Source organism: Eulemur rufifrons, chromosome 30 (assembly GCF_041146395.1).
Source record: "Eulemur rufifrons isolate Redbay chromosome 30, OSU_ERuf_1, whole genome shotgun sequence".
Lineage (NCBI taxonomy): Eukaryota > Metazoa > Chordata > Mammalia > Primates > Lemuridae > Eulemur > Eulemur rufifrons.
This window is the reverse complement of record NC_091012.1, coordinates 91,837,745-91,851,849: the sequence shown is the minus strand read 5'-3', so window position 1 is coordinate 91,851,849 and position 14,105 is coordinate 91,837,745. Positions and strand designations below refer to the sequence as shown.

General features: G+C 36.7%; 1 protein-coding gene across 1 annotated transcript in view; it reads left to right on the top strand.

The window, feature by feature from the left end:
* KIF4A (kinesin family member 4A) overlaps positions 1-14,105 on the top strand; it is a 113,536-nt gene that overhangs the window by 52,711 nt on the left and 46,720 nt on the right. The window contains exons 9-12 of the mRNA XM_069464435.1: positions 1,713-1,774; positions 8,592-8,724; positions 10,432-10,490; positions 10,606-10,711. Of these exons, the coding sequence (XP_069320536.1) occupies positions 1,713-1,774; positions 8,592-8,724; positions 10,432-10,490; positions 10,606-10,711 (360 nt within the window). The remainder of the gene's footprint in view (positions 1-1,712; positions 1,775-8,591; positions 8,725-10,431; positions 10,491-10,605; positions 10,712-14,105) is intronic.

Genomic DNA, 14,105 nt, shown 5'->3' with positions numbered 1-14,105 from the left:
CATGTTAAAAATGATTTTAAGCTAGGAAATAACATTGATAATTCACATTTTTAAAAGATGGTCTGGCTGCTGTGTAAAAATGGATTATAGTAGAGCAAGAGTGGATTCATGGAGACCATTTAAGAAGGTACTAGTCCAAGTGAGAGACACTGGTGGCTTGGACTTAGGGTGGTGGTGATAGTGACAGAAAGAAATAACCAATTAATTAGATAGGGGAATGACACCCTGATTTCTGGCATGTAGAACTGGATATTCACTGACCTACAGTGCACTGGAAAAGGGCAAGATTTAAGGATAGCAGACAACTAAGTGGAAATATCAGATACATAGTTGAATGTAAAGGTCTAAAGTTCAGAAAGATCTGCATTTGAGATAAATTTGAGTTTATATATGGTAATTGAAACCATAGACAGAGAATATAAGGAAAACAGTATAAAGTGAGAAGACTGATACTAAGCTTTGGGGGATTTTATCATTTAAAAAGGCAGAGCAAAGATGAACCAAGAAAGAGACTTAAAGGATCAGCTATAAGAGTAGAAGGAAAACCAGAAAGTGTGGTGTCTGGTAAGCCAAATACTACCAAACAGTCAATCAAGTAAAATGAAGACTGAAAAATGACTGTTGGATTTAGTGACATGCAGATCACTGGTGACCTTAGCAAGTTATTTCAGTGAAATGATGTGGGCAAAAATCAGATTGGAATGGGTTAAGGAGTAAGTGAGGGGTGAACTAAAGGAATTGGAGGCAATTGGTGTAAACTATTCTCTCAAATTTTGATTGCAAAAAAGAAAAATAGGACAAGAGAGAAAGGAAGTGGGGTTTTCGTTTTAAGATGGGAGAGACTTGAACATGTTTTAATCTTAATAAGAAGAATCTTGTAGGAAAGGAGAACTTGAAAATATAGAAGAGAGAAGGAGTAACAGTAAGATTCATAAGGAGGCAAGAAGAGTGGGGATCCAAAGCACAAACAAGGAGACTAGTCATTGGAGGCAGAACAGCTCCTCTTGTGTCATGGAAGGGAATGGGAGAGGATGCTTGCTCATGGGCTCTGGTTTAAGATCCATCTCCATGAAGCCTCCTTTTGATTATTTTAGGGTTTTGTTAATTTGTTGCTTCTCAGAACCCTGAAGTACTTAACTATTTCTGACAATTTAGCATCTTCTGGCTTGTATTATTTCCTACTCTTTTAGGCTTTAGGCTTGTCTTCCTTAACTAGATTGTAAACCTAAGAGAAGGGACCATATTTTATTTTTGTATACACCTACATTGCACAGCCCTGTGTGAGTTTGATTTAAAAAATAGGTACTCTCCAGATACTCAGGAGGCTAAGGCAGGAAGATCTCTTGAGGCCAAGAGTTTGAGGCTGCAGTGTGCTATGACTGCCCCTGTGAGTAGCCACCAAACCCCAGCCTGGGCAACATAGCTAGACCCTAGTCTCTTAAAAGAAAAAAAAAAAGGTGTTCAATAAAAACTTAAGATGCTTGGATAAAAGGGACAACTCAACTTCTAAGTAATAGTTGTTCATGTAATGTTGATTGTTCTTTTATCATTGGCTCATCAACCCTGGTGCCTTCTGTAGTATCTAAAATCTGCCTTAGATTTCATAGGCATTGAGTAAAATTACCCTACTGCTAATTGTGGTAATTTCACCGCCAAGGGATAAGTAGCATTTGATTGGTGGCTAGCTGATTATTTTTCTTTGCTTCTCCCAGGTACAACAGCTACAGGTCTTGTTGCTACAAGCCCATGGAGGTACCCTGCCTGGATCTATGAAGTAAGAGTCATAGATTAATTTTAAATGTATATTCTAGTAGAGGATATTTCTCCTAATAATTGTTTTTCCCTGATTTACTAAAGTTTCTGATAGCACTTGGTGTGAAGGTATGGATCTTACCAATCTTGCTGACTATTTAGGACTTAGCTAGTGATGTTCGAAGTAGTCTGATGTAACAGAAGGAACGTGGGTTCTAGCCTCAGAGATTTATTAGTTGGAATTCTGTGCGGAAGAGCTGTCTCTTCTTCCCCTTTGTTTATTTGACTGTTTAGTTTTATCTGTATAGATGCATGGATATTTATTTTATTCTGTGGGTTAACATTCAGTACTGTCATTCATTTTATTGCTCAAATTGTTTCTCCTTTGTCCATTAGGAGCTCCATTGGGTTGGCTCTTGTGTTCTTTAATAAGTTCTCAAGTTTTTGGCATTTCTACAAGATGTTCCAAACCCATCTTGTATTTTCCCTGCCCTAGTTCTGGAATCAACCATGTCTCCAAGGAGCATTGGTTTCTTTATTTTTGGAAAATGGTATTTAGAAACCAAGATCTGGGAACTGGAGATAGCTGTGCTCATTGTTACTAGAGTTTCACTGCGTCTGGGCCCTCCGAGCAGGTAGAGCTTGCAAATCTGCATGTATAGTAACCCACACATACACTCTCATCTATATTTTTGTATCTATTTATCTGTATATATTAAAAAGGGAAAAATAGATAAACTCAGAGAAATGTCATTCCCTCTTCATCTCTGCTACCCTGTTCCCATTCCACCCCTATTTCCATTCCTGTTATCCCTCCCCCTGTATTTAACCAGTCCTTTAGTTTCTGGTTTAGCCTTCCTATATTTCTTTTCAAATGAGCAGATTACCTGTATATTTTCTTATATCACTTTTCTCATATGAATGGTAGTATACTGTATATAATGACAATATATTCTTTGTAGCTTTGCTTTGTTTAGTATTTCCTGGAAATCATTTCTTACCAGTTCAGAGAAGTTCTCCTCATTCTTTTTTTCAGCTGCCTAATATTCTTATTATGTACATGTGCCATATATTAATTCAACCTCTCTCCTACATATACACATTTAGGTTGTTCCCAATATTTTGCAATTACAAACATGCTATAGTGCATAACCTATATGTATATATTTTGGTATTGTTAGAGGCTTAACTTCAGGGTAGATTTCTAAAAGTAGGATTGCTGGGGCAAAAGGTAAGTGCGTTAGTAGTTTTGTTACGTATTGCCATATTCCCCTCCAGAAGGGTTGTACCAGTTTGCATTCCCACCAGCAGTGTATGAGAGTGCCTATTTCCCACAGCCTCAACAGCAGAATGTATTGTCATACTTTTTCAATTTTTGTCAATAGGTGAGAAATACTATAATGACATTTTAATTTGCATTTCTTTAATTATGAGTGAGTTTGAGCATTTTTCCATGTTTGAGGGCCACTTTTATCTCTTTTTCTGGTGAATTGTCCATATCTTTTCCCGTTTTTCTATCTGATTTTTTTGTCCTTTGGTCCTTTTTTAATAACTTGTAGTAAAATGTATATAACATAAAATTTACCATCTTAACCATTTTTAAGTATACAATTCAATGGTAAGTACATTCATAATATTGTGCAATCATCACCACCATCCATCTCCAAAACTTTTCCTATCTTGCAAAACCGAAACTCTATATAGTAACTCCCCATTCCCTCTCCCCTCAGACTCTGACAACCACCATTCTGCTTTCTGTCTCTATGAATTTGACTACTCTAGATATCTCATATGAGTGGAATCATACAGTATTTGTCCTTCTGCGACTGGCTTGTTTCACTTAGCATAATGTCTTCAAGGCTCATCCATATTGTAGCATGTGTCAGAATTTCCTTCCACTTGAAGGCTGAATAATATTCCATTGTATGTATATACTACATTTTGTATATCCATTCATCTGTCTATGAATACTTAGGCTGCTTCCATCTTTTAGCTGTTGTGAATAATGCTGCTATAAATATGGATGTAGAGTTGGGCGTGGTGGCACATGCCTGTAGTCCCAGCTACTCAGGCAGCTGAGGCAGGAAGATCACTTGAACCCAGGAGTTCCAGGCTGTAGTGCACTATGAGTGCACCTATAAATAGCCACTGTACTTCAGCCTGGGCAACAGCGAGACACTGTCTCCTTAAAAAAGGAAAAAAACATAGGTATACAAATAGCCATTCATATCCCTGATTTTAATCCCTTTGGGTGTGTACCTGGAAGTACCATATGGATCATATGGTAATTCTGTTTTTAATTAAACTTCCATACTGTTTTCCATAGTGGCAACATCATTTTACATTCCCACCAGCAGTGTACATAGTTTCCAATTTCTCCATATTCTAACCAACACTTATTTTCTGTTTTTTTAATAATAGCAACCTTAATTTTTACCGTTATTTTTAATAGTTCTTTATATATTAGTGATATTAGCCCTTTGTCTGTGGTGTATGTTACAGATATTTCTCCCAGTTTGTCAGTTGTTCTTTACTTTGTTTATGGTGGTTTTTTTGGTCATACAAAACATTTTTAATTGTTACATAGTAGTTCATTAGTCTCTTTTATTGCCTCTGGATTTTCTTAGCCTTATTGAGTTATAATTTAAATACCATAAAATTCACTCATTTTATGTGTACAATTCAATGATTTTTAGTAAACTTACAGAGTTGTACAACTGTCACCACAATCCAGTTTTAGAACATATCCATCACCCCAAAAAGTTCTCTCATGCCCATTTGCAGTCACTCCCATTCCCACTCCCAGCCCAAGGCAACCACTAATCTATTTTCTGTCTCTATAGGTTTGCCTATTATTTCATATACATGGAATCATAAGTATGTGGTCTTTTTGTCTAGCTTCTTTCATTTATATTATGTTTTTGAGATTCATCCATCACACATGTTCGTCATGTGTCAGTGCTTCATTCCCTTTTATTGCTGAATAGTATTTCATTGTCTGGATATACCAAATTTGTCTATTTAGCAGTTGAATTTTTAGGTTACTTCCACTTTTGGACTATTAAAAATAATGCTGTTGTGAACATTCACTTGCAAGTTTTTATATGGACATATGTTTTCACTGGGTAGATACGTGAGAGTGGAATTGCTGGGTTGTATGTTTAACTGTTTAAGAAGCAGCTAAACTGTGGCTACACCATTTACATTCTCCCCATGCTTCTGGATTTTGATTAATAGATAGAAAGCCTTTCCCTACACCAAGGTTAAAAGAGGAATTCACCTGTGTTTTCTTCTAGAACTAATGTCATTTTATTTTTTACATTTCATTTTTCCTTTTGGTGTTTATTCTTATGTATGATGTAAGCTTATTTTGCTACCTTTATTTTCAATACCTCATTCGTTTTTTCTGATTATAAAAGTTATACATTGCTTCTTGTAGAGCATTTAGAAAAATATGAAGAATAAAACTTAAAAGTTGTTATAATTTCATCACCCAGAGATGACTACACTTCTCTTTCAAGTTTTCCTCTTTTAGTAATTTAGTCTGGGTCACTTGATAATATTTTAAGAATGTTGGATAAAGTGAAGAAAGCTAGAGTCCCTTAAAGGCCTATTCTCACCATACTCATTTAGAAGCAATTGATGCTCTTCCTTTTTTTTTTTTTTTCAATTTAGCACAAACATGTCACATTTGATAAGACTAATGAACACAAGACTAAAGAAAACCATTCCAGACTTCTGACTGTCTAGAATATACTAAAAGATATAATTTCAGCTGCAAAAGCAATAGATTCTAAGAAACAGTTGATGAATCAAACATTTAAACTCCCTTGTTCAATGTTTTTTGGTTTTGGTTTTAGTTTTTTTGTAGACAGGGTCTAGCTCTGTTGGCTGGGCTAGAGTGCAGCAGCATTGTCATAGCTCACTGCAGCCTCAAACTCTTGGACTCAAGTGATCCTCCTGCCTCAGCCTCCCAGGTAGCTGGGACTACAGGTGGACACCACCATGCCCAGCTATTTTTTCTATTTCCTGTAGAGACAGGGTCTCGCTATGTTGCTCAGGCTAGTCTCCAACTCCTGAGCTCAAGCGATCCTACTGCCTTAGTCTCCTAAAGTGCTAGTATTACAGGCATGAGCCACTGCCCCCAGCTCATTGTTCAATGTTTTACAGAGAAATAAAGATGCTGCTACTTTTCTCAAAAATGCATATGTATATTTTTAGAGACATTTTGTAAGGCATTTTATAAAAAGTTCATTTTATATATATGAATCTTTTGGGTTATTGTCCTTGGATTATGTTCTTTTGTTTGTGAATGTGTGCCATTAAAGCTTTCATATTTATTTTCTGTGTTTGTCAGTTTACATATACTCAGCAAACGTGAATTCCGAGCCTTGGTAATTAAATAGCATGAGAAAACATTGGTTTTCTGCTGTATGTTCTTTTTCAGTCTGATCTTTGCCTGGCCCTAATCCCGTTTTCTGCTTTACTCTTAAAGACTTACCCCATCATATGGCTGTCCTATTTCATGTTGTGGTCTTGTAATATAATATATCCATAATCTTGCCAAGAACTCTTTTTTCCTTACTACTATGAGAGCTTTTATATCTGGTATTCTCTGCATTCCTACAGTGCCTATCTCTATAGTCACCATAGTAGTTAAGAGCATGAACTCTGAAACTAGACTGCTGAGCTCAAATCCCAGCTTCACCATTACTCACTAGTTGTGTGGCCTTGGGTTATTTAATCTCTTTGTACTTCCATTTCCCTCAATTGTAAAATGGGGATAACAATAGAATGACCCTACCTCAGAGAGCTGTTATGAGAATTAAATAAGTTTAATATAATAAAGCATTTAGAATATAACTGAGCACATAATTCTATGGGAGTGTTAACTATTATTTTTTCTTTCTTTATATCTTTATAAGTTTTCTCATATTTTAAAAATTTTTAATTTTTTATTCATCTTTTCAACTTTTTGTTAAAAACTAAGACACAAACACAAACATTAGCTAGCGTAGGCCGACTCGGGGTCAGCATCATCAATATCACTGTCTTCTACCTCCACATCTTGTCCCACTGGATGGTCTTCAGGGGCAATGATACCCATGGAGCTGTCATCTCCTAGATAACAATGCCTTCTTCTGGAATATCTCCTGGAGGCCCTGCCTGAGACTCTTGTTGTTAGGACATTAGTTAAGACAGCTACGATGTCACTAGGCAAGAGGAATTTTTCAGCTCCATTGTAATCTTTTTGTTTTATTTCAGAATATTACAGGGGTACAAACGTTTTAGTTACATGAATTACTTTTGTACAGTTTGAGTCAAAGTTATAAGTGTGTCCATCTATTATTATTATTATTAATTGTAGTAGTATTTAAATATTCAGTCATTAGCCTCAAATTACACTGAAGAGGCTACCCTAAGTGCTAAATTTGGAAAAATCAATGGTTGACTTAAATATGATTTTCCCATCTAGATAAACCCTGGAAAATTTTAGGGAAAAAAAAACTATTGAGTTGAAAGTATCATTACTTTGAAGTTTGTCAATTTACATGAATGATGCATGGAAGTTTTCAGTTTAATAAGAATAAGGAAATAAGGAAACAGCAATCTAAAATAACACTTAAATTTACTAATAGTTTATTTTTATAATCCATGTTTTGATGGAACATTCCTTCATAAGAGTCTTAGTAAATTCTCAACAGTGTAATATGAGGCCTTATTGTGTGGCCTTGCTATTAACTTTTTGATAAAGAGCAGTCTAAAATCTTCTATGAGAATTGATAGGGGTCTTAAGCTGGGTGAGAGGGCGTCTACTCTATTCCTGAAATCCTTTTCTAGCCTTTATTGAGATTGAGAACAGCTGTTCCCTGTCCTTTTTTTCTCTTTGTCATAGGCTTGACAACTATTCATTTTTCCCTTCAGTCTTCTTTAGATCAAATCTTCATATTTCTTCTGATCTTTTTTTACCAGTCCTATTTTCCAGTCTTTTGAACATTTCATCCCAGTGGATTAAAAAAAACTATGCTTCTTATTGGTCTGCTTCACTAGTCTTGAACTGATATCAAGTGATATGTATAAGTTCCAAAAGTTCTTACCTATATGTATTCCTTCAAGCTATTTCTGTTCCTCCCTTTCACTCCTATGTGAAACAGATACCATTGTTGCCAGCATCCACTCTAAGTAATTTAAAATTGGTAGGCAAATGAACAGGAGGTCATCAGTTTTAAGCAAAGTAAGCATTTAGAAGGAAGCACTTATTTACAAAGAATTGTGAAATGTGCTCTTAGTGGCCACTGGTCATTATTTCAACTTTCTAACTTTTTAAATGCTATTTCCCTAAACTTTACAGTAAATGGATAATTAACTTGTGTTGAGAGCTTACATTTTGACCCTGAGCAGCATCTCTTCTACCTCCTCCATTCTTCTTCCTTCCCTACTACCCTGAATTTTGATGAAGGATCGAGGGTGGGAAGAAAAGGGAAAGAACATGTATTTTAGCTACAGTTTGCCTTCACTTCTTACCTACAGGACACAAATAGAAAGATCTTAAACCAAGAGCCAAGGTAGAGTTTATTCATCCTGTTACAATCATATCTGGCTCTGAATTATAATCTCCTCCAAACCATTAAAATACTTCAAGGGCGTGTTTCTTGTTCATGCAGTATGCTACCTAACTGAGAGGATAGATTGTGTTGGACACTGTTTTCCCAGACTTTTGGGGGGTAATTTTAACCTAATCCCCCACCCAAAAGGCCTATGGGATATATTTTTACCCACCTTTGATATAGGTGTTATCAATCAGATATTTTTCTAATATGTTACTTATTTTCTTTTAGTGTGGAGCCATCAGAAAATCTACAATCTCTGATGGGGAAGAATCAGTCCCTGGTAGAGGAGAATGAAAAATTAAGTCGTGGTCTGAGCGAGGCAGCTGGTCAGACAGCCCAGATGTTGGAGAGGATCATTTTGGTGAGGCCCCAAGACTAAACTACTAGCAATATAGACATTTACTAGCTTAAGTTTCTAAAATATTTAACATGCTTCTCATTATGACAGACAAGTTATGTGGAAAGAAATGTATTTGTATTATCATACCCTCTTGGGAACCCTTCCAGGGTAAATATATGGGCTTGTAATCAAACATACAGAAAAATTAAAAGAATTGTACCGTGAACATCTATGTATCCACCACAGAGATTCTACATGAATCCCATTTTAAAATAGATTTGTTCTAAAATACCAGAAAGGAAAGAACCAAGTCCCTCTGTCACCTTAATTCCTACCTAATCTTTATCCATAATAGCAAGTAACTGTTCCCTCACTAAGATTTTAGTTCTTCTCTATCTTCCTTCCCCTAATGTCACATTTCATATCCCATCCTGACAGCTGCCATGGTGAGATCCAACAGCCGGGAAATTAATTTTAATTCATTTTCCATGTGGTTAATTTCCAAATAGTGGATCACTATGTAACTGATTACACCAGTTCTGACTCCTACTACCTGTCTGTCTGATAGTAACCTCCTGGATCAGTGCATGCTGGCTCTGTCATTAAGGTTTTTTACTAAATACAGCTCAATCTTTGATAGCACAACCATTGCCAGAAGCGAAAATGAGTTTTTACCAAAATGTAATTGAACTTCTGTAACTTACCTTCATGCATCCATGCGTTCTCTAGTCAAGGAAGGATAAGCTGCTTAAAGATTTCTTTAAAGTGGGCTAATTCCTATGTCCATTGTATTGTTCATTACTAGCAGAAGGGTGAAAATGGGATCTAGGGGATTTTCATATACAGTTTTCTGTCTCCAGTGTTATATTTTATGCCTTTGAAGTAACTCTAGAAGCCATGTTTTCACATGTATGTGAGTGTAGCTGACATAACAGACAGTACTTGTTATTCTAGCTGCATACCCATATGACCTTTATGAGATTGTTACAATGGCTGCCTGATAGGCTTATTGTTTGATATCCTGTCATAACTTCATAACAAGCACATTTTTGTCCTATATAAACTATTCTTGCAAAATCTGTTATAACATCCAGCATGTTACAGATACGGTGATTGAAATAAACTGAAAATATCAGTCACTCCCCAAAATGTAGCTGCCTTCTGCCATTTCCTCTTTCTCTACCATCATTCTTGTGCCTTACCCTTTTTCTTGCTGTCTTTTGCTAAAACTAGCCTACCATATCAGATAGTGTAACTTTAAAAAAAAAATCTCGGCTCAAATTTAGTGTGAGGCTCTTTTATGTTTTAAATGCCCTTATGCTGGGGCTAGGGAACAGTGTAGTGTAGGAGGCAGTTTAAAGTAAGTGATTTTTTTTTTTGCAAACAGCAGAGAGTAGCATGCCAGGAAGTACTGCTTTTTCCCTTAGTTGCAAAGTTCTCTATGGAATTAAGGCTTCACACTCCACCTCATAGTCTGAGCTTCATGGCAAGCATAAAACCCAGCTGCTTGGATGCTATTTTTAGTAGCTCATGTTGACTGAAGGGCTAATTTCCATGACTCTGTTAAAAAACACATTTCTCACTAAATAACCAAAGCTCACTAAATCCTCTATTACAGCAAAGACAGCCTCTCTACCTAGGTTTTAATCCATGGGAGTAGGAGAGAGAGCATTATTAGGTGAGGCTGTGAGGCACTGCCACTGATGATCTCCTGTGTCTTTGTTGCAGACGGAGCAAGCGAATGAAAAAATGAGTGCCAAGCTAGAAGAGCTCAGGCAGCATGCAGCGTAAGTTGCCTACCAGATATTTGTTAATGACCTATACCACCTTAGTATATAATCATGGATCCTGTGGCCTTTGCAGTATGATTAACCCTTGAGTTCTTTTTGCTTGAATTTTCAGCTGCAAAGTGGACCTTCAAAAGCTAGTGGAGATTTTGGAAGACCAAGAATTAAAAGAAAATGTAGAGATGATTCGTAGCCTACAACAGTTGATTACCCAGTTATCGGTAAGCCAAGTAGGGGCAATGTCAATAGGCATATCACTTTCATTTGTTTCTGTTGATGCATACAAGCCTTTCTAACTCTGTGCCTTTCACTGAAACAATAGATTGTGAACTGCTTGAGGACATTGGATATGATCTGAATATTAAGTTGGCCAAATCAAAACACTTATAAGTTACATATGCTATGAATGGCACATTTGTATTTCAGTATTCTAATCAAATACCAAAAGCAACAACATAGCAGCGCAAAATTGCCTAGGTAGCAAGAGCAGCAGTCATTGATTTGCTGTTCTCTCGGTGTAGGCTAACTTAATAAGTAGGCCTTGTACCATACCCCAATTTTAAATAAGCTGAGTTCTGACAGATAGCCTAGAGCAATGAGGGAATACCATAGCTCACTTTTATAACCAATAATAAGTAAGTTTGAATGATCATTCTACCATAAGTTCTTATTTTTATTTATTTTTAGAATTATTATAGTAGTTATGGGTGTATTTTGGGGATAGGTTTATTTGTTTTTCCCAGAAGAAAAATTCTCACAATCCCACCACCCCTAAAAATCCATTTTCATTTTTTGGTGTTTCTTCTCTTAGTCCTTAGGCATATATGCTTTTTTTAAATTGAAATCATACTATAACATACTGTGTTAAGAGGTTATGGTTGATTTTGTTCCGTCTACCCTTTCTTGTTTGTTATTCTGCAGCACTGATATGTATATAAATGCCTGGTGCTAACTCCTAGCTCTTGGGTAGAGGTTTTAATTTTATTAGAACCATGAGTCTCCCAACCCTGGACTTCCCCAATGGTTTCTAGAGTTGTCAGTAATATGTCACAAAATCATCCACACATAGATTTATTCTTAAAGAGTAACTGAAAAAAAGTGCCATACAATATTGTTGGGGGGGAAGGGTTATGATAGCTAGCTCTAAGAAATTAAATGAGTAAACTGAAAGACTATTAGGCAGTATTTTAGAATAAGTGGTGCTGTATAAAACTGTCATGAGCAGTCCAGGATGACAGTTCATTTATCTAATGAACAGGGCACAGTAATTGAGAACCTGGGCTCTACGTAGAGGCAGACAGACCCTGGTTTGAAGCCAATTCTGCCACTTACTAACTGTTTGGCCTTGCTAAGTGCTGTGTTACTGTCAAAAGGAAATAATTTAAGCGACTCAAATGGGGTTTAAATGCATTATTCAGCTGATGCACTCAGGGAGCACCTGAACTCCAGGTAATTTCCCAACTTGAAGCAGGATTAGAGTTTTATAGGTTGAGGAGAAAGGGATGTGTGTCCTTGTGGTTTGGCTCAGGTAACAGTTTTTGCTGTGAAACTTTTAGTTGGAGATTGTTCCAGTTTTAATACCTCTTCCTCAGGAATATATTGGTGCAATCCTATCCTAATAACTGTCATTATTTTCCGAGAGTTGTTCTTCCAAGTCTTATAGTTTGTCAGTTGGTCAAGGTTCATAGGTGGGAGGGGTGTCGAGAAAGAGAGGGAAAGGAAAAATGGGTAAGGGTTGAAGGCAAGGAAAACTGGGAACCCTTTCTCATGTCTGTTTTAATTCTTTTACATTAACAATATAAGCAGAGTGCAGTGGGAGCACAAAGGAAGCAGTGATTGTTACTTGAGAAAGTTCAGGAAGGCATCATAGAAGAAACTGAGTCCTAAAAATGAACAGGAGTTTGCCATGCAGACAAAACAGAATGGGTAGTCTATATATAGAGGAAAAGGTATATGCAGAAGCAAAGAGGTATGAAAGTTTAGCAAATGGTAAGAACTTCAATATGGCTGAAGTATAAAGTACATGCTAGAGTATGGCTATCATGAGGTTAAATTTCACCATTTATAATTCCACTCAGATATAGCTGAAACATTGAATATATGAAAACCTTGTGTACACTGTTTCAGAATTAAGATAATCTAGGCTGCAGAAGCCTACTGGAGCCAAAACAAGCTCAGAAAATAGTGACCCAGAGTACCCACCATTGTTCATGGCCATCACACCAATCTTGGAGGATTGCATACCACCTTATTTCTGGGGCTTTGAGTCATATGGGAAAGATGAAGGAAACCCGTGGAACGAAATTAATAAAATAAGATAAAGCATCCTCAGTGAGGATCTGGCAATATTACTGGTGCCTGGTGTGCCTATAGAGGAAGTTGCCAATGGTGGCTGGCTCAGAGGAACTCTGTAGAATCGCTATGTCTGCCACTAAATGCACTTGGCACATGCAGTAGGAGGGTGCTAAAGATTGCCACAAGCTGATAAAGTTCCTGGCTTCCATCCACTGTCATAGTTAGGCAGAGTAAACCTTTTTATCCAGAGCTTCTGCTGGACTCTTGAATCAGAATTCTCCACGTCTATTATTTAGAGACCCTCCCAGCTACATGTTTTTTGAAATATACAACAATGTATCCTGTGGCTTTTCTTAAGACTCATTACAGTGAAAGCAGAATGTTTCAAATGTAAGTGCTTGTGCCCTTCATTCTGGATTAAAACTATTTTTATTTTAAGTGATGGGTGAACACCCCTCTTTTTCCATTATGAAGGGAACCATTGTTCTTGAATATTCCTCCTGGGGCTTTAAGTGCTAAACTGTACCATTTCTTCCCTTAAAATATAATTCAAGCTAACCTCCTTGTTGCAGTTACCTGTGAGGAAATTCATGCAGTCCTTTCAGTTCCCACAAAACCAAATATTTTTTTTTGTTTATATCACCTCCTCCAAGAACAATTTCATAAAAAGCATTGTGCATGCCCAGTGATGATATTATCTACAGCCTACAAGCACAAACTTCATCCTGAAGGATATTGCTGGTTAATGTAGTGCAATGTACCCTTTCCTTATTCCCCTGACCATCAACTTTATCAAATCATGTCTTTTACCTATAAGAGGTTCTCAATTGTAGCCTTAGAATTGGGGGAAAGAGGGCTGTGAGATTGAAATAAATCCCACTGTTACATATTTACATGTAGGATGATGAAGGCAGAATCCTGCCATGTTCATATAGATCATGTTACCATAGCCCTAAGCTTAAACCTTAGCATTGTGAAATTTCACTGGGCCAAAAGCCAAAAGTGAACTCACAATATCAACGTATCTTCTTCAAGGATTAACCTATCTACTTTGATCCTGACCCTCTGGAAGGTACTAGAAAAAGTCTCCAAAAGCCAAGACTATAGACCCTAATAATCTAGGATGGGCCTATAACTAGTCCTTATACTGAAAATTGAAACATGGGAGAGAGGAAAAGGTAACCATTAACCTATAATAGATTGATATGCTGTTTTTAAAGAAGGATTTAGTTATGTCCTGCACTTAGAGAATCACCAGTACTGTAAATCATCATGGGAAAGGATGTGGGTATACTGAAACTTCTTTTGAGTTCTCTTTGA